This window comes from Oncorhynchus mykiss, chromosome 30 (genome assembly GCF_057628025.1).
Source record: "Oncorhynchus mykiss isolate SJ-2025 chromosome 30, ASM5762802v1, whole genome shotgun sequence".
Lineage (NCBI taxonomy): Eukaryota > Metazoa > Chordata > Actinopteri > Salmoniformes > Salmonidae > Oncorhynchus > Oncorhynchus mykiss.
Window position 1 is genome coordinate 9,140,518 of NC_143051.1, and position 25,938 is coordinate 9,166,455.

Sequence of the window (25,938 nt, forward strand, 5' to 3'; positions counted from 1 at the left end):
GTTCTTGGTATTTGTAGTTGTAAATATTATTCTGAATTAATTATATGAGGGGGGTGTTCAATGTATCCTACAGTACAAGAGGAGGGTTGTGCAAAAATATGTTTTAATTTGGGGGAGGGGGGGTGCATTTTGTTTTTGGACACCTTGAGTCGAACTGTCCCGTACATTTTCCCCCGCTCTCTCCTATTGGCTACTATCACGCCTAAAGATTGTGTGTGGGGCGGTCTTACCAATTACCACTCTTTCTCTGCATGGATGACAGACGATCACCACAGTTCACTGTGAGGAGGATGGCGGAGGAGCTGCACCCAGCCGAGCACTGGTGAGTGGATTTTAATATAATACTGTTTACCAAGTTATTATAGTGAGCTGTTGTAAAGAGTTATTAATGTGAGCTGTTCTAAAGAGTTATTATAGTGAGCTATTCTACAGAGTTATTATAGTGAGCTATTCTACAGAGTTATTATAGTGAGCTATTCTACAGAGTTATTAATGTGAGCTGTTCTAAAGAGTTATTATAGTGAGCTATTCTACAGAGTTTTTATAGTGAGCTATTCTACAGAGTTATTATAGTGAGCTATTCTACAGAGTTATTATAGTGAGCTATTCTACAGAGTTATTATAGTGAGCTATTCTACAGAGTTTTTATAGTGAGCTATTCTACAGAGTTATTATAGTGAGCTATTCTACAGAGTTATTATGGTTAGCTATTCTACAGAGTTATTATGGTGAGCTATTCTACAGAGTTATTATAGTGAGCTATTCTACAGAGTTATTATGGTGAGCTATTCTACAGAGTTATTATAGTGAGCTATTCTACAGAGTTATTATAGTGAGCTATTCTACAGAGTTCCCCAACTTACAGAATGTTTAAGGAATGATAGGATACCTCGTTGAGCAATATGCCTCCATGTTAATGACGCTGATATAAACATGCTGACGTAAACATTCGTTTTAAAAAGCCCCATTAATTGATTTAGTAGGCCCGACTAGAATTCAAACACATAGCCTCATAGCGCATCTACCATTAAATATTTTAGTTCACTAAGATATGTTTTATTTTGTGACAAAGCTATACGTGTAATTTTATTTGTATAAAATGATCTGCCTTGACAAATGGACATATTGCTTCCTGTGAACTTGGTGCCTGTAACGGCGTTCGTCTGTTGAAAGAGGAGCGGACCAAAATGCAGCGTGGTGGTTACTCATGTTCTTTAATGTAGAAGAACAAATACAAAACAACAAACGTAACGCGAAAACCTATACAGCCTATCTCGTGACAACAAACATAGAGACAGGAACAATCACCCACGAAACACTCAAAGAATATGGCTGACTAAATATGGCTCCCGATCAGAGACGACGATAATCACCTGCCTCCGATTGAGAACCAATTCAGACAGCCATAGACTTTACTAGAGAACCCCACTAAACCACAAACCCAATACCTAACAAAAACCCCAGGACAAAACACACCACATACAAAAACCCATGCCACACCCTGGCCTGACCAAATAAATTAAGATAAACACAGAATACCTCGACCAGGGCGTGACAGTGCCGCTACGTCACTTGTGTCTTTGAATGTACAGTATTTATTACAGATTATAGCTCAGTGGAGATAAGATTATTAAAGCCTGGATATGTCTGTCACTACCATTGTAACCAGCCACATAACTTTGTGACATTCAGAATGTTTTTCACACCTGTAGCTAGAAAGAGTCTTATCATTGATTCTATAAAGGGTTTTGTTCCTTTGTTACACTGAAATTATGACCCGATAGATAATAGACTACCCCTGTCTTACTATTCAGCCAGAGGGAGACCTTGTTGCACATTGGTTGGCATGTTATTTTAAATTAAACATAGCTAGACTACTGTAGATAAGGGGAGATTATTGTAGAAGTTTGTTATATTAAACATAGCCAGACTACTGTAGATGAGGGGACATTATTGTAAACGTTTGTTATATTAAAAATAGCTAGACTACTGTAGATAAGGGGAGATTATTGTAAACGTTTGTTATATTAAACATAGCCAGACTACTGTAGATAAGGGGACATTATTGGAGAAGTTTGTTATATTAAACATAGCTAGACTACTGTAGATAAAGGGAGATTATTGTAAAAGTTTGTTATATTAAAAATAGCTAGACTACTGTAGATGAGGGGACATTATTGGAGAAGTTTGTTATATTAAACATAGCTAGACTACTGTAGATAAAGGGAGATTATTGTAAAAGTGTGTTATATTAAAAATAGCTAGACTACTGTAGATAAAGGGACATTATTGGAGAAGTTTGCTATAAAGCTGTTAGAAGTCTGCCTCCATGATCGCTGAACGTCAAAGTTCACTGGGTTTATGACATCAGCAGGACCGTTTACGCAATGTTGTGTGTGTGCTCAGGTACAGGTGTATCTCCAGTTGGCTTCCATCTTGGTGCCCCACCTCCCTCTCTCAGCTAAAGGATGCAGAGGACAAAATGCTCAAGGGTAAGAGTGTGTGTGTGTGTGTGTGTGTGTGTGACTACATCCTCTCTCCTACCCGTCATACTTGCACATCTTATCTCCTCTCTCATTTTGCTCTCCCTCCCTGTTCCCCTCCATCTTTCTCCTCCATCCCTCCATCCATGTCTCTCCTCTCAGCTGTGAAGACCCAATTCTCCAGGCAAGATGTCCCGATATCCAATGGCAACTATGTCTGGACCATAGCATTCAACGCCAAAGGATATCCCTCACTCCCCCCCCAGCCCCAGTCTAAGCCCCAGCCTCATCCCTCTTCTCCCCAGCCCTCTCTCCAGCGCTGCCCCCGTCCTCCGCTAGTGCTGCTCCATGGGTTTGGGGGTGGTGTGGGTCTGTGGGCTCAGAACCTGGACTCTTTGTGTGGCAGTGGAGCCGTGTATGCCCTGGATCTGCTGGGGTTCGGTCGTAGCAGCAGGCCCCTGTTCAGCGTGGACCCCAAGGGGGCAGAGGAGCAGTTCATAGGGGCCCTGGAGGAGTGGAGAGACAGGGTGGGCCTGGAGGAAATGATCCTGCTGGGACACAACCTGGGAGGATACCTGGCTGCTGCTTACACACTTACACACCCACACAGGTCAGCGGGACGAGAGGAGGGGTGGTCGTGTGTTTGTGTTCATACTGTGTGTGCATACGTACACTGAGTGTACAAAACATTAGGAACACCTGATTTTTTTCATGACATAGACCAGGGATACTCAACTACTATTGGAGAAGGTCCAGTGACACAAATCTCCTAGGTGACAAAGGTCCGGATGGACGCCGTCCTTTATCGGTGATGTGGTACAGCGTAGTAACAAGCATTGTCGCCTACGACATAGGAAACACGTTGTTTTATAAAATGTACATTAAATACAATAAATTAGACTAAGAATTTGTATTAATTACAACTTCTTTCGAATGTAAACATGTGCAAAATTGTATCAACATCGCTGAAGAACAAAAGTGGTCACATCATTGTTATTGCAAAAAGTGCACTGTTGAACCAATGTACATGGCGTCAGGTAGACTAGTGGTTAGAGTGTAGGGGCGGCAGGGTAGACTAGTGGTTAGAGTGTAGGGGCGGCAGGGTAGCCTAGTGGTTAGAGTGTAGGGGCGGCAGGGTAGCCTAGTGGTTAGAGTGTAGGGGCGGCAGGTAGACTAGTGGTTAGAGTGTAGGGACGGCAGGGTAGCCTAGTGGTTAGAGTGTAGGGGCGGCAGGGTAGCCTAGTGGTTAGAGTGTAGGGGCGGCAGGGTAGCCTAGTGGTTAGAGTGTAGGGGCGGCAGGGTAGCCTAGTGGTTAGAGTGTAGGGGCGGCAGGGTAGCCTAGTGGTTAGAGTGTAGGGGCGTCAGGGTAGCCTAGTGGTTAGAGCATTGGACTAGTAACCAAAAAGGTTGCAAGATCGAATCCCCGAGCTGACAAGGTAAAAATATGTCGTTCTGCCACCGAACTAGGCAGAAAAAACAAAAAACCGCACCAGGCTCAACAATGAACACCTGCACCATTGTCTCAAGAGTTTCTCTCACACTATTTGTGCCAATGTTCAAAGCATTGGCCGGAGACAGAATAATGTAATTTCTCATTGATGCAAGGGCAAGGCCCACTGTTCCTAGGCCGTCATTGAAAATAAGAATTTGTTCTTAACTGACTTGCCTAGTTAAATAACTTAATATTTCAAAAATATTTATTTATTTAAATGAAGTAAAGTGCATGTTTTCTGGAGAACAAAGGAGAGTTGAAGAAACATTATAATCAGAACGTCACTCTGGGCCATGCAGTATTCATGTAGAAGTCACTGTGGGCCATGCAGTATTCATGTAGAAGTCACTGTGGGCCATGCAGTATTCATGTAGAAGTAACCGTGGGCCATGCAGTATTCATGTAGAAGTCACTGTGGGCCATGCAGTATTCATGTAGAAGTCACCGTGGGCCATGCAGTATTCATGTAGAAGTCACTGTGGGCCATGTAGTATTCATGTAGAAGTCACCGTGGGCCATGCAGTATTCATGTAGAAGTCACTGTGGGCCATGTAGTATTCATGTAGAAGTCACCGTGGGCCATGCAGTATTCATGTAGAAGTCACTGTGGGCCATGTAGTATTCATGTAGAAGTCACCGTGGGCCATGCAGTATTCATGTAGAAGTCACCGTGGGCCATGCAGTATTCATGTAAAAGTCACCGTGGGCCATGCAGTATTCATGTAGAAGTCACCGTGGGCCATGCAGTATTCATGTAGAAGTCACTGTGGGCAATGCAGTTGTAACAGTATAACTTTAGACCGTCCCCTCGCCCATACCGGGGCGGGAACCAGGGACCCTCTGCACACATCAACAACAGTCACCCACGAAGCATTGTTACCTATCGCTCCACAAAAGCCGCGGCCCTTGCAGAGCAAGGGGAACTACTACTTCAAGGTCTCAGAGCAAGTGACGTCACCGATTGAAACGCTATTTAGCGCGCACCGCCGCTAACTGAGCTAGCCGTTTCACATCCGTTACACAGTATTCATGTAGAAGTCACTGTGGGCCTTGCCCTTGCATCAATGAGAAATTACATTGTTCTGTCTCCTGCCAATGATTTAAACATTGGCACAAATGGTGAGAGAGAAACTCTGAGACAATGGTGCAGGTGTTCATTGTTGAGCCTGGTGTGGTTTTTGTTTTTAAGAAAGTTAATTGTGGAGAAGGCCGATTCACAGCTGTATGTGGAGCCAAAGAAGTGCCAATTTCTTGAGAACGAAGACTTCAGCTGCAGGCACCATCTTTCCCCAGGAAGTGACAGGGTCACAGTCACCAGCCTGCTCCTTCAAAGACACGTTTTCTTGCAGTTCAAACAACTCCATCTGCAGTGATGTAACATCTACCCATCGGAAGATCTGTTTTGCTTCTTCTGACAACTTTGTCACATTTTGTGACCAAGAAGGAGTTCTGGATGAGCACCAGCAGTTCTCTTCCAACAGTGATGTCATCAAAGCGAGCCTGGAAGTTATTCATCAGCTTCTGGATGAAATCAACATGGTTGGGAAAAATCACCGCAGTGCCCAGGTGATTAAAAAAAAAGCTGTCTAAAAATATAACAAAACGCAATGTTGTCCGGTCCGGATTGACCCTTCTCTGGGTCCGGACGTGGACCGCGGTCCGCCAGTTGAGTTTGGCTGACATAGACTGACCAGGTAAATCCAGGTGAACGCTATGATCCCTTATTGATGTCACTTGTTAAATCCACTTCAATCAGTGTAGATGAAGGGCAGGAGACAGGTTAAAGAAGGATTTTTAAGCCTTGAGACAATTGAGATGGATGGTTTATGTGTGCCATTCAGGGCAAGACACTATTTAAATGCCATTGAACAGGATATGGTAGTAGGTGCCATGAGCACCGGTTTGGGTCAAGAACTCAACCCTGCTGGGTTTTTCACACTCAACAGTTTTCTGTGTGTATCAAGAATGATCACCACCCAAAGGACATCCAGCCAACTTGACACAACTGTGGGAAGCATTTCAATCAACGTGGGTCAGCATCCCTATGAAACACTTGGGGACACTTTGTAGAGTCCATGCCCTAACAACTTGAGGCTGTTCTGAGGTCAAAAGGGGCGGGTTCGCAACTCAATATTAGGAAGGTGTTCTTAATGTTTTGTACACTCAGTGTATGTGTTCACACTGTGTCTGTTTACAGGGTGAAACACCTGATCCTGGTGGAGCCATGGGGGTTCCCGGCCCGCCCAGAGAGCATGGATCAGGAGAAGTCTATCCCAGTGTGGATCAGAGCCATGGGGGTCGTCATGAGTCCCTTCAACCTCCTGGCTACACTAAGACTGGCTGGACCACTGGGTAAGATATAAACACTAAGACTGGCTGGACCACTGGGTAAGATATAAACACTGACTGGCTGGACCACTGGGTAAGATATAAACACTGACTGGCTGGACCACTGGGTAAGATATAAACACTGACTGGCTGGACCACTGGGTAAGATATAAACACTGACTGGCTGGACCACTGGGTAAGATATAAACACTAAGACTGGTTGGACCACTGGGTAAGATATAAACACTAAGACTGGCTGGACCACTGGGTAAGATATAAACACTAAGACTGGTTGGACCACTGGGTAAGATATAAACACTAAGACTGGTTGGACCACTGGGTAAGATATAAACACTGACTGGCTGGACCACTGGGTAAGATATAAACACTGACTGGCTGGACCACTTGGTAAGATGTAAACACTGACTGGCTGGACCACTGGGTAAGATATAAACACTGACTGGCTGGACCACTGGGTAAGATATAAACACTAAGACTGGCTGAACCACAGGGTAAGATATAAACACTGACTGGCTGGACCACTGGGTAAGATATAAACACTGACTGGTTGGACCACTGGGTAAGATATAAACACTGACTGGCTGGACCACTGGGTAAGATATAAACACTGACTGGCTGGACCACTGGGTAAGATATAAACACTGACTGGCTGGACCACTGGGTAAGATATAAACACTGACTGGCTGGACCACTGGGTAAGATATAAACACTGACTGGCTGGACCACTGGGTAAGATATAAACACTGACTGGCTGGACCACTGGGTAAGATATAAACACTGACTGGCTGGACCACTGGGTAAGATATAAACACTGACTGGCTGGACCACTGGGTAAGATATAAACACTAAGACTGGCTGGACCACTGGGTAAGATATAAACACTGACTGGTTGGACCACTGGGTAAGATATAAACACTGACTGGCTGGACCACTGGGTAAGATATAAACACTGACTGGCTGGACCACTGGGTAAGATATAAACACTGACTGGCTGGACCACTGGGTAAGATATAAACACTAAGACTGGCTGGACCACTGGGTAAGATATAAACACTGACTGGTTGGACCACTGGGTAAGATATAAACACTGACTGGCTGGACCACTGGGTAAGATATAAACACTGACTGGCTGGACCACTGGGTAAGATATAAACACTGACTGGCTGGACCACTGGGTAAGATATAAACACTGACTGGCTGGACCACTGGGTAAGATATAAACACTGACTGGCTGGACCACTGGGTAAGATATAAACACTGACTGGCTGGACCACTGGGTAAGATATAAACACTGACTGGTTGGACCACTGGGTAAGATATACAGTGCCTTCGGAAAGTATTCAGACCCCTTGACTTTTTCCACATTTTGTTACATTACAGCCTTGTTCTAAAATTGATTATTAAAAAAACACATCCTCAGCAATCTAAACACACATAATTGACAAAGCAAACAAAGGTTTTTAGAAATTTTTGCAAATGTATGAAAAATAAAAACATAAATATTTTATTCACATAAGTATTCAGACTCTTTGCTATGAGACTTGAAATTGAGCTCAGGTGCATCCTGTTTCCATTGATCATCCTTTAGATTTACCTTTGGTAAATTCAATTGATTGGACATGATTTGGAAAGACACTCACCGGTCCCACAGCTCACAGTGTATGTCAGAGCAAAAACCAAGCCATGAGGTAGAAGGAATTGTCTGTAGAGCTCTGAGACAGGATTGTGTTAAGGCACAGATCTGGGGAAGAGTACCAAAGAATGTCTGCAGCATTGAAGGTCCCCAAGAACACAGTGGACTCCATCATTCTTAAATGGAAGAAGTTTGGATCCACCAAGACTCATCTTAGATCTGGCCGGACTTGAGCAATCGGGGAGAAGGGCCTTCGTCAGGGAGGTGAACAAGAACCCAATGGTTCCTCTGACAGAGCTCTAGAGTTTCTCTGTGGAGATGGGAGAACCTTCCAGAAGGACAATCATCTCTGCAGCCCTCCATCAATCAGGCCCTTATGTTTGAGTGGCCAGACGGAAGCCGACGGAAGCAACTCCTCAGTAAAAAGCACCTGACAGCCTACTTGGAGTTTGCCAAAAGGCACCTAAAGGACTCTCAGACCATGAGAAACAAGATTCTCTGGTCTGATGAAACCAAGATTGAACTCTTTGGCCTGAATGACAAGCGCCACGTCTGGAGGAAAACCCGCACCATCCCTACAGTGAAGCATGTTGGTGGCAGCATCATGCTGTGGGGATGTTTTTCAGCGTCAGGGGCTGGAAGACTATTCAGGATCAAGGTAAAGATGAACTGAGCAAAGTACAGAGAGATCCTTGATGAAAACCTGCTCCAGAGCGCTCAGGACCTGACTGGGGCGAAGGTTCACCTTCCAACAGGACAACGACCCTAAGTACATAGTCAAGACAACACAGGAGTGGCTTTGGGAGAAGTCTCTAAATGTCCTTGAGTGGCCCAGCCAGAGCCCGGACTTGAACCCAATGGAACATCTCCGGAGAGACCTGAAAATAGCTGTGCAACAACGCTCCCCATCCAACTTCACAGAGCTTGAGAGGATCTGCAGAGAAGAATGGGAGAAACTCCACAAATACAGGTGTGCCAAGCTTGTAGTGTCATACCCAAGAAGACTCGAGGCTGTAATTGCTGCTAAAGCTGCTTCAACAAAGTACTGACTAAAGGGTCTGAATACTTACATTAGAAGTCAGAAGTTTACATACACTTAGGTTGTAGTCATTTAAACTAGTTTTTCAACCACTCCACAAATTTCTTGTTAACAAACTATAGTTTGCATGACACAAGTAATTTTTCCAACAATTGTTTACAGACAGATTATTTCACTTATAATTACTGTATCACAATTCCAGCGGCCTACAGTACCTTCAAACTCAGTACCTCTTTGCTTGACATCATGGGAAAATCAAAAGAAATCGGCCAAGACCTCAGAAAAATAATTGTAGACTTCCACAAGTCTGGTTCATCCTTGGGAGCAACTTCCAAACACCTTAAGGTACCACGTTCATCTGTACAAACAATAGTACGCAAGTATAAACACCATGGTACCACGCAGCCGTCATACCGCTCAGGAAGGAGACGTGTTCTTTCTCCTAGAGATTAACTTACTTTGGTGCGAAAAGTGCACGTCAATCCCAGAACAACAGCAAAGGACCTTGTGAAGCTGCTGGAGGAAACAGGTACAAAAGTATCTATATTCACAGTAAAACGCGTCCTATATCGACATAACCTGAAAGGCCACTCAGTAAGGAAGAAGCCACTGCTCCAAAACCGCCATAAAAAAGCCAGTCTACAGTTTGCAACTGCACATGGGGACAAAGATCGTACTTTTTGGAGAAATGTCCTCTGGTCTGATGAAACAAAAATAGAACTGTTTGGCCATAATGACCATCATTATGTTTGGAGGAAAAAGGGGGAGGCTTGCAAGCCTAAGAACACCCTCCCAACCGTGAAGCATGGGGGTGGCAGCATCATGTTGTGGGGGTGCTTTGCTGCAGGAGGGACTGGTGCACTTCACAAAATAGATGGCATCATGAGGAGGAATATTATGTGGATATATTGAAGCAACATCTTCAGACATCAGTCAGGAAGTTAAAGCTTGGTCACAAATGGGTCTTCCAAATGGACAATGACCCCAAGCATACTTCTGAAGTTGTGGCAAAATGGCTTAAGGACAACAATGTCAAGGCAGTGGAGTGGCCATCACAAAGCCCTGACCTCAATCCCATAGAAAATGTGTTTGTAGAACTGAAAAAGCATGTGTGGGCAAGGAGGCCGACAAACCTGACTCAGTTCCACCAGCTCTGTCAGGAGGAATGGGCCATCATTCACCCAACTTATTGTGGGAAGCTTGTGGAAGGCTACCCAAAACATTTGACACAAGTTAAACAATTTAAAGGCAATGCTACCAAATACTAATTGAGTGTATGTAAACTGCTTATCCACTGGGAATGTGATGAAATAAATAAATAATACTTTCCTAAAGCACTGTATATACTAAGACTGGCTGGACCACTGGGTACGATATAGAGTACCAGGCAAAGTTTGGGCACACCTACTCATTCAAAGGTTTTTCTTCATTTTTACTATTTTCTACATTGTAGAATAATAGTTGACATCAAAACTATGAAATAACACAATAATCATGTAGTAACCAAAAAAGTGTTAAGAAAATCTCAATATATTGTATATTTTAGATTCTTCAAAGTAGCCACCCTTTGCCTTGATGACAGCTTTGACCACTTGGCATTCTCTCAACCATCTTAACCTGGAATGCTTTTCCAACAGTCTTGAAGGAGTTCCCACATATGCTGAGCACTTGTTGGCTGCTTTTCCCTCACTTGCAGTCCAACTCATCCCAAACTATCTCAATTGGGTTGAGGTCGGGTGATTGTGGAGGCTAGGCCATCTTACGCAGCCCTCCATCACGCTCCTTCTTGGTCAAATAGCCCTTACACAGCCTGAGGTGTGTTGGGTCATTGTCCTGTTGAAAAATAAATGATAGTCCCACTAAGCGCAAACCAGACGGGATGGCATATCGCTGCACAATGCTGTGGTAGCCATGCTGGTTAAGTGTTTCTTGAATTCTAAATAAATCACTGACAGTGTCACCAGCAAATCATCCCCACACCATCACACCTCCTCTTCCATGCTTCACAGTGAGAACCACACATGTGGAGATCATCCGTTCACCTACTCTGCGTCTCAGAAATACACAGCGGGTGGAACCAAAAATCTCAAATTTGGACTCATCAGACCAAAGAACAGATTTCCACCGGTCTAATGCCCATTGCTCGTGTTTGTTGGCCCAAGCAAATCTCTTCTTATTATTGGTGTCTTTCAGTAGTGGTTTCTTAGCAGTAATCGACCATGAACGACTGATTCACGCTGTCTCCTCTGAACAGTTGATGTTGAGATGTGTCTGTTACTTGAACTCTGTGAAGCAAACATTTGGGCTGCAATTTCTGAGGCTGGTAACTCTAATGAACTTATCCTCTGCAGGAGAGATAACTCTGGGCCTTCCTTTCCTGTGGCGGTCCTCATGAGAGCCACTTTCTTCATGGCTCTTGATGGTTTTTGCGACTGCACTTGAAGAAACATTCAAAGTTCTTGACATTTTCCAGATTGACTGTCCTTCATGTAATGATGGACTGTCGTTTCTCTTTGCTTATTTGAGCTATTCTTTCCATAATATGGACTTGGTCTTTTACCAAATAGGGCTATATTTTGTATACCACCCTTAACTTTTAAAACTTCTTATGGCTGGGGGCAGTATTGAGTAGCTTGGATGAATAAGGTCCCCAGAGTAAACTGCCTGCTACTTTGTCCCAGTTGCTAATATATGCATATTAGTATATTTGGATAGAAAATACTCTGAAGTTTCTAAAACTGTTTGAATGATGTCTGTGAGTAAAACAGAACTCATATGGCAGGCAAAAACCTGAGAAAAAATCCAACCAGGAAGTTGGAAATCTGAGGTTTGTAGTTTTTCAACCCAGCCCCTATTGAATATACAGTGTCTATGGGGTCGTGTTGCACTTCCTAAGGCTTCCACTAGATGTCAACAGTCTTTAGAACCTAGTTTGATGCTTCTACTGTGAAGTGGGGCCGAATGAGAGGGGAATGAGTCAGAGGTCTGTCAGAATGCTTTGAGCTCGTGACGCTCGTTCACGTGAGAGGTAGCTCTAGTTCCATTGCTTTTCTGAAGACAAAGGAATTCTCCGGTTGGAACATTATTGAAGATTTATGTTAACATCATAAAGATTGATTCTATACATCGTTTGACATGTTTCTACGGACTGTAACATAACTTTTTGACATTTCGTCTGCAACTAGTGAACACGCTTCGTGAGGTTGGATTTGTTTTTCAAAATGCGCTAACAAAAGTAGCTAACAAATCAAACATTTATTGTGGAACTGGGATTCATGGGAGTGCATTCTGATGAAGATCATCAAAGGTAAGTGAATATTCATAATGTTATTTCTGACTTCTGTTGACTGCACAATATGGCGGATATCTTTTTGGCTTGTTGGGTCTCTGAGCGCCGTACTCAGATTATTGCATGGTTTGCTTTTTCCGTAAAGCTGTTTTGAAATCTGACACAGCGGTTGCATTAAGGAGAAGTGTATCTATAATTCCATGCATAACACTTGTATTTTCATCAACATTTATAATGAGTATTTCTGTAAATTGATGTGGCTCTCTGCAAAATCACTGGATGTTTTTGGAACTACTGAACACAATAGCCCATGTATACTGAGATTTTTTAAAATATAAATATGAACTTTATCAAACAAAACATACATGTATTGTGTAACATGAAGTCCCATGAGTGTCATCTGATGAAGATCATCAAAAGATAGTGATTAATTCTATCTCTATTTCTGATTTTTGTGACTCCACTCTTTGCCTGGAAACGTGGCTGTGTTTTTCTGTGACTTGGCTCTGACCTAACATAATCGTTTGTGGTGCTTTAGCTGTAAAGCCTATTTGAAATCGGACACTGTGGTGGGATTAACAACAAGATTATCTTTAAAATGGTAAAAGATACTTGTATGTTTGAGGAATTTTAATTATGAGATTTCTGTTGTTTGAATTTGGCGCCCTGCACTTTCACTGGCTGTTGTCATATCGATCCCGTTAGCGGGATCTCAGCCCTAAGAAGTTTAACACAACTGATTGGCACAAACACATTAAGAAGGACTGAAAGTCCACAAATGAACTTTTAACAAGGCACTCCTGTTAATTGAAATGCATTCCAGGTGACTGCCCCATGAAGCTGGTTGAGAGAATGCCAAGAGTGTGCAAAGTTGTCATCAAGGCAACGTGTGGATACTTTGAAGAACACAAACGTTGAAAGACTTGCAAGATGTTACAACATGAAAGATGTTAATTGGTGGACTCCCTCTCTCCATTCCTCCTCCATCCCTCTCTCCATTCCTCCTCCACCCCTCTCTCCATTCCTCCTCCACCCCTCTCTCCATTCCTCCTCCATCCCTCTCTCCATTCCTCCTCCACCCCTCTCTCCATTCCTCCTCCCTCCCCCTCTCCATTCCTCCTCCCTCCCCCTCTCCATTCCTCCTCCATCCGTCTCTCCATTCCTCCTCCATCCCTCTCTCCATTCCTCCTCCACCCCTCTCTCCATTCCTCCTCCCTCCCCCTCTCCATTCCTCCTCCCTCCCCCTCTCCATTCCTCCTCCATCCGTCTCTCCATTCCTCCTCCATCCGTCTCTCCATTCCTCCTCCATCCGTCTCTCCATTCCTCCTCCATCCGTCTCTCCATTCCTCCTCCATCCCTCTCTCCATTCCTCCTCCACCCCTCTCTCCATTCCTCCTCCATCCCTCTCTCCATTCCTCATCCATCCCTCTCTCCATTCCTCATCCATCCCTCTCTCCATTCCTCCTCCACCCCTCTCTCCATTCCTCCTCCACCCTCTCTCCATTCCTCCTCCACCCCTCTCTCCATTCCTCCTCCACCCCTCTCTCCATTCCTCATCCATCCCTCTCTCCATTCCTCATCCATCCCTCTCTCCATTCCTCCTCCACCCCTCTCTCCATTCCTCCTCCACCCTCTCTCCATTCCTCATCCATCCCTCTCTCCATTCCTCCTCCACCCCTCTCTCCATTCCTCCTCCATCCCTCTCTCCATTCCTCCTCCATCCCTCTCTCATTCCTCCTCCATCCCTCTCTCCATTCCTCCTCCATCCCTTTCTCCATTCCTCATCCATCCCTCTCTCCATTCCTCCTCCATCCCTCTCTCATTCCTCCTCCATTCCTCTCTCTATTCCTCTCTCCATTCCTCCTCCATTCCTCTCTCTATTCCTCTCTCCATTCCTCTCTCCATTCCTCCTCCATCCCTCTCTCCATTCCTCTCTCCATTCCTCCTCCATCCCTCTCTCCATTCCTCCTCCATCCCTCCCTCCATTCCTCCTCCATCCCTTTCTCCATTCCTCCTCCATTCCTCCTCCATCCCTCTCTCCATTCCTCCTCCATTCCTCCTCCATCCCTCTCTCCATTCCTCCTCCATCCCTCTCTCCATTCCTCTTCCATCCCTCTCTCCATCCCTCTCTCCATTACTCCTCCATCACTCTCTCTATCCCTCCTCCATTCCTTTCTTACTCACTCAGGTCCGATGTTGGTCCAGACCATCAGGTCAGATTTTAAACAGAAGTACTCTTCAGTGTTTGATGACAACACTGTATCAGACTACATCTACCATCTCAATGCACAGACACCCAGGTAGGTATATATATATATACTCACTATATACACTCACTCACTCACTCACTCACTCACTCTCTAACACCCGTTCTCGCTCCATAGTGGTGAAGCAGCATTTAAGAACATGACGGTACCATATGGCTGGGCTAAGAGACCGATGCTGGATCGTATCGTACACATCCGACCCGACATTCCCATATCCATCATCTATGGATCCCGATCCAGCATCGACAGTGACTCGGGATACACTCTCCAGAAAACCAGACTGGATGTGGACATCATGGTGAGTTGATGATTCTTGTAGCAAGTTCTCTGAAAGTGTTATGAAATGGATCGGTCACATGTACCGTCGTTTTCTGGGATGTCAAGTGTCTCTCTCTGTCTCGCTCTCTCTCTGTCTCTCTCTCTCTGTCTCTCTCTCTCTGTCTCTCTCTCTGTCTGTCTGTCTCTCTCTCTCTCTGTCTCTCTCTCTCTCTCTGTCTCTCTCTCTCTCTGTCTCTCTCTCTCTCTCTGTCTCTCTCTCTCTCTCTGTCTCTCTCTCTCTCTGTCTCTGTCTCTCTGTCTCTCTCTCTCTGTTACTCTCTCTCTCTGTCTCTGTTACTCTCTCTCTGTCTCTCTCTCTGTCTCTCTCCCTCTGTCTATCTGTCTCTCTCTCTCTGTGTCTCTGTCTCTCTCTCTCTCAATTCAATTAAATTTGCTATATTGGCTTATTTTGGATATTTACAATATAAAAATGAGAATCAAAATTGTCAACGGGACAACAGTAACAACAATAACCAAGTGTCACAATAACAATACGCATACAGTAGAGTACATGTGCAGGTTGATTGGTCTGTCAGACACTGTCCCTCATCTTATGGCAGGCAGCAATGTAGTGCGCTGCCAACCCACAGCTCTCTGCGTCCTCCCCCAACAGGATGGGTAGCCTGTCCTCATCAGAGAGATCTTTGAACCCTTGAATAAGGGTTTCAAATTTGGGGAAATGACACTCTCTAATTGTTTTATATTTTTCACATTTTGTCAGGAAATGCAGCTCCGTCTCAGGTTCTGCTGTCGTGCAGTGGTTACACAGCCTTTCCTCTACAGGGCCAGGTTCTGCTGTTGTGCAGTGGTTACACAGCCTTTCCTCTACAGGGCCAGGTTCTGCTGTGGTGCAGTGGATTCACAGCCTTTCCTCTATAGGGAGCCAGGTTCTGCTGTTGTGCAGTGGTTTCACAGCCTTTCCTCTATAGGGAGCCAGGTTCTGCTGTTGTGCAGTGGTTTCACAGTCTTTCCTCTATACGGAGCCAGGTTCTGCTGCTGTGCAGTGGTTTCACAGCCTTTCCTCTATAGGGAGCCAGGTTCTGCTGTTGTGCAGTGGTTTCACAGCCTTTCCTCTATACGGAGCCAGGTTCTGCTGTTGTGCAGTGGTTTCACAGCCTTTCCTCTACAGGGCCAGGTTCTGCTGTTGTGCAGTGGTTTCACAGCCTTTCCTCTACAGGGCCAGGTTCTGCTGTTGTGCAGTGGTTTCACAGCCTTTCCTCTACAGGGAGCCAGATTCTGCTGTGGTGCAGTGGTTGCACAGCCTTTCCTCTACAGGGAGCCAGATTCTGCTGTGGTGCAGTGGTTGCACAGCCTTTCCTCTACAGGGAGCCAGGTTTTCCTGTGTCTACCCTTCTCATTGGCAAGGCTGTGCTCACTGAGCCTGTACTTTGTCAAGGTTTTTCTAAGGTGTTGATCAGTAACCATGGTTAAATATTTAGCCACAGTGTACTGTCGATTTAGGGCTAGATAGCACTGCATTTTGCTTTGTGTTTGTGCTTGTGTTTCCCAATAAGCAATGTCGTTTTGTTTTGACTGTGTTGTAATTTGGTTTATCCTGATTGATTGGATATTCTGGTCCTGAGGCTTCAGTGTGTTAGCAGAACAGGTTGGTGAACTCAGCCCCAGGACCAGCTGGATGAGGGTCCTGAGGCTTCAGTGTGTTAGTAGAACAGGTTGGTGAACTCAGCCCCAGGACCAGCTGGATGAGGGTCCTGAGGCTTCAGTGTGTTAGTAGAACAGGTTAGTGAACTCAGCCCCAGGACCAGCTGGATGAGGGGACTGGGGCTTCAGTGTGTTAGTAGAACAGGTTTGTGAACTCAGCCCCAGGACCAGCTGGATGAGGGGACTGGGGCTTCAGTGTGTTAGTAGAACAGGTTAGTGAACTCAGCCCCAGGACCATCTGGATGAGGGGACTGGGGCTTCAGTGTGTTAGTAGAACAAGTTTGTGAACTCAGCCCCAGGACCAGCTGGATGAGGGGACTCTTTTCTTTGCTCTGCTCTTGGCATTGCAGGGCTTGGTAGTGATATGAGAGGGGGCCACTGTATTTTAGATGTTTCCTAAACTTAATTGCTATTTTTTGAGTTTGTATTATGATTGGATATTGACCTAATTCTGCCCTGCATGCATTGTTTGTAGTTTTCCTCTGGACATGTAGGAGAATCTTACAGAACTCTGCATGCAGTGTTTCAATGGGGTGTTTATCTCAGTTCTATCTCAGTTCATTCACTGCCTCATTAAGGTGTCCAGTTGAGCTTATTTTTAAACCTAAGTAATTGCTGCTGCTAAGTAATTTCTGCTGTGATGTCACACTGTGCTATTTCACCCAATAGATATGGGAATTTATCAAAATTGGATTTGTTTTCAAATTCTTTCTGTGTCTGTGTAATCTGAAGGAAATATGGGTCTCTAAAATATGGTCATACATTTGGCAGTAGGTTAGGAAGTGCAGCTCAGTTTCCACCTAATTTTGTGGGCAGTGTGCACATAGCCTGTCTTCTCTTGAGAGCCATGTCTGCCTATGGAGTCCTCTCTCAATAACAAGGATATGCTCCCTGAGTCAATACATAGTCAAAGCTTTTCTTAATTTTGGGTCAGTCAAAGTGGTCAGGTATTCTACCACTGTGTCAAGTAGTTATATTTTTGTTTCCTCATGATTGATTTGGTTGGATCTAATTGTGTTGCTGTCCTGGGGATCTTTGGTGTTCTACGTTGTACACGGAGGATGTTTTGGCTTTTGTGCCCCATTTTGTGAATTCTCGGTTGGTTCTAGATGGAGTTAATATTTGTGGTCACGGCAACTGGACCTTTTTTGGAACACCATTGTTGTTGTCTTACTGAGATTCACTGTCAGGGCCCCAGGTCTGACAGAATCTGTGCAGAAGATCTAGGTGCTGCCGTAAGTCCTCCTTGATTGGGGACAGCAAACAGTAGACATTTGACTTCAGAGTCTAGTAGGGTGGAATTTGTGGTCTGTATATTTCCTCATTTAATTTAGGATACCATCAACACCACAGGTCTTTTTGGGTTGGAGGGTTTTTATTTTGTTCTGTAATTCATTCAATGTAATTGGAGAATCCAGTGGGTTCCGGTAGTCTTTAACAGTTGATTCTACGATTTGTATTTGATCATGTATATGTTTTTGCTGTTTGTTCTTTGTTATAGAGCCAAAAAGATTGGAGAAGTGGTTAATCCATGCATCTCTGTTTTGGATAGATAACTCTTTGTGTGGTTGTTTGTTTAGTGTTGTCACAACTTCTGCCGAAGTCGGTTCCTCTCCTTGTTCGGGCGGTGTTCGGCGGTCGACTTCACTGGTCGTCTAGCCATCGCCGATCCCATTTTTTCATTTTCCATTTGTTTTGTCTTGTTTTTCCCACACACCTGGTTTTCATTCTCCCATTACGTGTTGGGTATTTAACCCTCTGTTCCCTCCATGTCTTTGTGCAGAATTGTTTGTTGTAAGTGCTTGTGCACGGTGTCGTCTGGTGCGCTACGGGTTTTGTACCCATACGTTGCATTTCTGGATACCTGTGGTTTTGATATTAAACTGAAATTTAATCTTGGTTTCGCCTGTAGCATCAGTTCTGTGGCACTCACAGATAATATCTTTGCAGATTTGGAAACGTCAGAGTGTTTTTTCTTTCCAAAGCTGTCAATTAGATGCATAGTCGAGCATCTTTTCGTGACAAAATATCTTGTTTAAAACGGGAATGTTTTTTTTTTTATCCAAAAATTAAAAGAGCGCCCCCTATATCAAAGAAGTTAAACTGCTCCGGTTATTACCCAGTTCTGCTCTCCTGCGTCTGACTTCTCTGCCACCAGTTAAGCACCCCTTACAAGTGTTTTCCAATTTTCCCAGAAGTGGTTAGATTCTATGGATTCTTCAATGACTTTGAGCTGATTTCGGACGTGCTGTTCCTTCTTTTTCTGTAGTGTATTTCTGTATTGTTTTAGTGATTCACTATAGTGAAGGCGTAGGCTCAGGTTTTCTGGGTCTCTCTGTGTTTTTGGTTGGACAGGTTCCTCCATTTCTTTCTTAGGTTTTTGCGTTTTTGAATTTAAGTGAATTTACTCATCAAACCACTTGTCATTGTTGTACATTTTTCTACGGTTGTCTTGTTGAAATGTTTCGATTTTATAGGGAATCTGAGAGGTCAAATATACTTTTAAGGGATTGAATTTGTTGTACTCAAATTGTTTTCTCGTAGGTTTCCACACTACTTTCCTTCCATCTACAGCAAGCTCTTAATAGTATGCAGTTTGTTCAGCTTTGATGGTTGATTATTGATCTTTCAATTCAATTCAATTCAAAGGGCTTAATTGGCAATGGAAACATATGTTTATATTGCCAAAGCACGTGAAATAGATAAACAATAAAAAATGAACAGTAAACATTACACTGACAAAAGTTAAAGGAATATAAACATTTCAAATGTCACATTATGGCTACGGTATGTACAGTGTTGTAACGATGTGCAAATTATTTAAAGTACAAAAGGGAAAATATATCATTCTCTCTCTCTCTCTCCAGGTGATAAGGGGAGGAGGTCACTATGTATTTGCTGACCAGCCAGATGACTTCAATCAGAACATTCTTCACATCCTAGCCAGGATGGACGGACTGAAGGATGAGAGGAGGGAGAGAAGGATGAGAGGAGGGCGAGAAGGATGAGAGGAGGGCGAGAAGGATGAGAGGAGGGCGAGAAGGATGAGAGGAGGGCGAGAAGGATGAGAGGAGGGCGAGAAGGATGAGAGGAGGGAGGAGGGGAGAGAGGCAGAGAAGGGGGAGGGGAGAGAGGCAGAGAAGGGGGAGGGGAGAGAGGCAGAGAAGGGGGGGGGGGAGAGGCAGAGAAGGGGGAGGGGAGAGAGGCAGAGAAGGGGGAGGGGAGAGAGGCAGAGAAGGGGGAGGGGAGAGAGGCAGAGAAGGGGGAGGGGAGAGAGGCAGAGAAGGAGGAGGGGAGAGAGGCAGAGAAGGAGGAGGGGAGAGAGGCAGAGAAGGAGGAGGGGAGAGAGGCAGAGAAGGAGGAGGGGAGAGAGGCAGAGAAGGAGGAGGGGAGAGAGGCGGAGGAGGGGAGAGAGGCAGAGAAGGAGGAGGGGAGAGATGCAGAGAACGAGGAGGGGGGAGAGAGGCAGAGGAAGGGAGGAGTTGTGGCAGGAATAAAATTTTGGCTCTGAGGAGAAGGACCATTGTTAAGTTCAGACTGTAAACAAACACCCTTTCCTCACTGAGGACCTACTAGAGCTAACGGTTAGATAATGATCTAGGCTGATATGGGATGATTAGAGAATGATCTAGGGCTAACCAGTACAAAGTTGACTGTCGTGGATATCATTTTTTTTAAAAGAAATGTCAAATGTATTTTCTGCAGTTCTTGTTATCTTTTCTTAAAGAAAGAATAATGAACATGGATTTAGTTGTTTTTACTAATGGACATGTCTCAAAGCTGCTGCCAGTAGGCTAACAGCTCATGTTCACATTCACAGAGTACCGGCAAGCAAAACCACAGGAATAAAGATTGTAAGACAATTTTGGTAACCAAAGGAAAAACTTGTTTTCTGTTGTGAACTGGTACAAAGTTGACTGGGATTTTTCTCTCTTACTTTCAGGGGTATAGTGTTGCCAGAGCTCAGAGAAGCTTTGCTCCCTCACTGAAAAAAACAAATATTGAGCTGGTTGAAACTATTTAGTTATTTTGAGCTGGTAAAAATATATTTGTAAAATATATTCTAATAAATTCTAAATCAATTCTATTTAATTATCACTAATTACCACTAAAACAACAGAATGATGAAACAAATCAAGATGTAGAGCAGCCTAGAGGTAGGTCAATGAAGTAGATCAGTGGGGTTGGCCAATGGGGTTTTCTTTATCTTCTCTCTGGTGGTGACGAGAATAATGAAGAACTATAGGTTACATGATGAAGAACCATAGTTTACACATCTGCACTGCGGAGACCCCCCCCCCCAACCCCCCACCCCCCCCTTGTATATCACATCAACTTAACACTGAGACAGACATGTGTTAAGTTGACGTGATATACATGTCTGTCTCAGTGTTAAGTTGATGTGATATTATATGTCTGTCTCAGTGTTAAGTTGACGTGATATACATGTCTGTCTCAGTGTTAAGTTGATGTGATATTATATGTCTGTCTCAGTGTTAAGTTGATGTGATATACATGTCTGTCTCAGTGTTAAGTTGATGTGATATACATGTCTGTCTCAGTGTTAAGTTGATGTGATATACATGTCTGTCTCAGTGTTAAGTTGATGTGATATACATGTCTGTCTCAGTGTTAAGTTGATGTGATATACATGTCTGTCTCAGTGTTAAGTTGATGTGATATACATGTCTGTCTCAGTGTTAAGTTGATGTGATATACATGTCTGTCTCAGTGTTAAGTTGACGTGATATACATGTCTGTCTCAGTGTTAAGTTGACGTGATATACATGTCTGTCTCAGTGTTAAGTTGATGTGATATACATGTCTGTCTCGGTGTTAAGTTGATGTGATATACATGTCTGCCTCAGTGTTAAGTTGATGTGATATACATGTCTGTCTCAGTGTTAAGTTGATGTGATATACGTGTCTGTCTCAGTGTTAAGTTGATGTGATATACATGTCTGTCTCAGTGTTAAGTTGATGTTATATACATGTCTGTCTCAGTGTTAAGTTGATGTTATATACATGTGTTAATAACAAACCTCCAGACGAGCTTCAATGCCATACAACACTCCTCCCGGGGCCCCCAACGGTTCTTAAATGCTTATAAAACAAATTACATGCTCTTCAACCGATCGCTGCCCACACCTGCCCCACCGACTAGCATCACTACTCTGGATGGTTCTGACTTAGAATATGTGGACAACTACAAATACCTAGGTGTCTGTTTAGACTGTAAACTCTCCTTCCAGATTCACATTAAGCATCTCCAATCTAAAAAATAAATCTAGAATTGATTTCCTATTTCGCAACAAAGCCTCCTTCACTCATGCTGCCAAACATGCCCTCGTAAAACTGACTATCCTACCGATCCTTGACTTCGGCGATGTCATTTACAAAATAGCCTCCAACACTCTACTCAGTAAATTGGATGCAGTCTATCACAGTGCCATCCATTTTGTCACCAAAGTCCCATATGCCACCCACCACTGCGACCTGTATGCTCTCGTTTGCTGGCCCTCACTGCATATCCGTCGCCAAACCGACTGGCTCCAGGTCATCTATAAGTCTTTGCTGGGCAAAGCCCCGCCTTATCTCAGCCCACTGGTCACCATAGCAACACTCACCATGAGCACGCGCTCCAGCAGGTATATTTCACTGGTCATCCTCAACGCCAACTCCTTCTTTGGGTGTCTTTCCTTCCAGTTCTCTGCTGCCAATGACTGGAACGAATTGCAAAAGTCACTGGAAAAAGCTGGAAACTTAAATCTCCCTCACTAACTATAAGCATCAGCTATCAGAACAGCTTACTCATCACTGCAGCTGTACACAGCCCATCTTTAAATAGCCCACCCAACTACCTCATCCCCATATTGTTATTTATTTGAATTTGTATTTTTTATGTTTTATTTTTTGCTCTTTTGCACCCCAGTATCTCTACTTGCACATCATCATCTGCACATCTACCACTCCAGTGTTACTGCTAAATTGTAATTATTTCGCCACTATGGCCATTTTTATTGCCTTTACCTCCCTAATCTTACTACATTTGCACACACTGTATATAGATTTTTCTATTGTGCTATTGACTGTACGTTTGTTTATCCCATGTGTAACTCTGTGTTGTTGTTTTTGTCCCACTACTTTGCTTTATCTTGGCCAAGTTGCAGTTGTAAAGGAGAACTTGTTGTTGGCCTACTTGGTCTACTTGGTTTAAATAAAGGTGAAATACATTTGTTTTAAATTCACGGTAAGGTGCATGTGATAAATAACATTTCATTTGATTTTTAATGCAGGGCTGGGCCCTCAGGAAGATGTAGGTCTATTAGTGTGTGTGTGTTTGTATCACTTTAAAATGAACGTCCATTTACTGGAATACCAAGCACAAAGTGAGCTACCAATACTCTTTGTGGTGTGTGTGTGTGTGTGTGTGTGTGTGTGTGTGTGTGGTAATTCTAGGGTTCAGTTTACTGTAATTCTCCCTGCTTGCTTGAGTTGTGCTTGTATAGCTGTTACAGTATGAGTGTACCCACCTTGTTCTTTCTATCTCTGACTCTTTCTGTTGTTCCTTCCTGAGGGGTTTCTCTCTCTCTGTGTCTCTGACTCTTTCTGTTGTTCCTTCCTGAAAGGTTTCCCTCTCTCTGTCTCTCTCTGACTCTTTCTGTTGTTCCTTCCTGAGGGGTGTCTCTCTCTCTCTGACTTTCTGTTGTTCCTTCCTGAGGGGGTTTCACTGTCTCTTTCTGTTGCTCCTTCCTGAGGGGTTTTCACTGTCTCTTTCTGTTGTTCCTTCCTGAGGGGGTTTATCTCTCTCTCTCTGTCTCTTTCTGTTGTTCCTTCCTGAGAGGTTCTCTCTCTCTCTCTGACTCTTTCTGTTGTTCCTGCCTGAGGGTTTTAATCCTGGAGTAGATCAAGTCCCTGTAGATCAATATCATCCATTCAACTGGGTGAAGATACACAAACACTTTCTCTCTCTCTCTCAAACACCACACACACTCAGGCACACAGATACCACACACATGTACACACACACACACACACACACACACACACACACACACACACACACACACAGTGGTAGGATAAAGAGTGGAAGAGAAAGATACATAGGGAGGAGAGAGAAAGCGAGAGGGAATGAGAGAAAAAGGAATGAAAAAGACAGAGTGACAGGGACTAGCCATTATAAATCATATCTACTGTTGGCAGCAGCCGTGTATCCTAGCAACCAGATCACACCCTATCCAGAAGTCTGGACACAGTAATCACTACCCATACTGCACTGCACCACACCCCAACGGTCCTGACCGACACTGTACCACGCCCCAATAGCCCTAACCGACCTTGTACCATGCCCTGTACCAGACAGTATGAGTGTATATCACATCAACTTAACACTGAGACAGACATGTATATCACATCAACTTAACACTGAGACAGACATGTATATCACATCAACTTAACACTGAGACAGACATGTATATCACATCAACTTAACACTGAGACAGACATGTATATCACATCAACTTAACACTGAGACAGACATGTATATCACATCAACTTAACGCTGAGACAGACATGTATATCACATCAACTTAACACTGAGACAGACATGTATATCACATCAACTTAACACTGAGACAGACATGTATATCACATCAACTTAACACTGAGACAGACATGTATATCACATCAACTTAACACTGAGACAGACATGTATATCACATCAACTTAACACTGAGACAGACATGTATATCACATCAACTTAACACTGAGACAGACATGTATATCACATCAACTTAACACTGAGACAGACATGTATATCACATCAACTTAACACTGAGACAGACATGTATATCACATCAACTTAACGCTGAGACAGACATGTATATCACATCAACTTAACACTGAGACAGACATGTATATCACATCAACTTAACACTGAGACAGACATGTATATCACATCAACTTAACACTGAGACAGACATGTATATCACATCAACTTAACGCTGAGACAGACATGTATATCACATCAACTTAACACTGAGACAGACATGTATATCACATCAACTTAACACTGAGACAGACATGTATATCACATCAACTTAACACTGAGACAGACATGTATATCACATCAACTTAACACTGAGACATACATGTATATCACATCAACTTAACACTGAGACAGACATATAATATCACATCAACTTAACACTGAGACAGACATGTATATCACATCAACTTAACACTGAGACAGACATGTATATCACATCAACTTAACACTGAGACAGACATGTATATCACATCAACTTAACACTGAGACAGACATGTATATCACATCAACTTAACACTGAGACAGACATGTATATCACATCAACTTAACACTGAGACAGACATGTATATCACATCAACTTAACACTGAGACAGACATGTATATCACATCAACTTAACACTGAGACAGACATGTATATCACATCAACTTAACACTGAGACAGACATGTATATCACATCAACTTAACACTGAGACAGACATGTATATCACATCAACTTAACACTGAGACAGACATGTATATCACATCAACTTAACACTGAGACAGACATGTATATCACATCAACTTAACACTGAGACAGACATGTATATCACATCAACTTAACACTGAGACAGACATGTATATCACATCAACTTAACACTGAGACAGACATGTATATCACATCAACTTAACACTGAGACAGACATGTATATCACATCAACTTAACACTGAGACAGACATGTATATCACGTCAACTTAACACTGTGATCTAGTAAGAACCCGTCATCCCCTCTGGATCTGTAACTCTGGGCCTTTTCGATGTATTCTCCAAACAGCAGTCTACACATAATATTATTCAGCTTGGTGTGGGTGCTCACATGGTTAGAGGTATAGATAGGCAAAGAAAGAAAGACACACACTGAATAATGAAGCTTCCTGATATCAGTCGCGAGAGCTTCAGGCACACTTAGGGTTTGCAAAGGGTCAGAAATTTTCCATGGAAAGTTCATCTAATTGCTTAACTATTTATCTGTACATGGAATTGTCTTTGGGGTTTTTTTGGACTCATTTTTTTTCTGTTCTTCACAGGAAAATGCCACGGGAACTATCTGATGTGTGGAGATGTTTCACTGCAGCTAAAAAGCTGTGTACATTTGCAAATACTGATGATTGAATGTTCGTGGGAAAGGAATAATTACCTACATCATATCCACCCCTCAAACCAATATTCTACAAGAGCACAGACACAAGGGACAACAGACATACAGGTCTCTACATTGCAGATGAGCTGAAGGCAGTCATCAATGACCTTGGACCACAGATGATATTTGCACTGGTGACAGACAATGCTGTGAACATGAAGGCTGCTTGGTCTAAAGTGG

General features: G+C 43.5%; 1 protein-coding gene across 1 annotated transcript; it reads left to right on the forward strand.

Moving 5' to 3' along the window:
- The first annotated feature begins 248 nt into the window (after positions 1-248).
- LOC110487883 (1-acylglycerol-3-phosphate O-acyltransferase ABHD5) lies at positions 249-20,416 on the forward strand. Its single transcript, XM_036971569.2, has 7 exons — positions 249-322; positions 2,407-2,492; positions 2,646-3,093; positions 6,173-6,327; positions 14,474-14,585; positions 14,670-14,850; positions 19,400-20,416. Exons 1-7 carry the CDS (start codon positions 252-254, stop codon positions 19,538-19,540), a joined length of 1,194 nt encoding a protein of 397 aa, XP_036827464.2. The 5' UTR covers positions 249-251; the 3' UTR covers positions 19,541-20,416.
- Positions 20,417-25,938: the final 5,522 nt, after the last annotated feature.

Excerpts from the sequence above, each read along its gene's own strand:
- LOC110487883 (XM_036971569.2), top strand. The coding sequence starts at position 252 with ATGGATGACAGACGATCACCACAGTTCACTGTGAGGAGGATGGCGGAG. Across the intron at positions 323-2,406 it reads CTGCACCCAGCCGAGCACTG|GTACAGGTGTATCTCCAGTT; the intron begins GTGAGTGGATTT and ends GTGTGTGCTCAG. Across the intron at positions 2,493-2,645 it reads AGAGGACAAAATGCTCAAGG|CTGTGAAGACCCAATTCTCC; the intron begins GTAAGAGTGTGT and ends CTCTCCTCTCAG.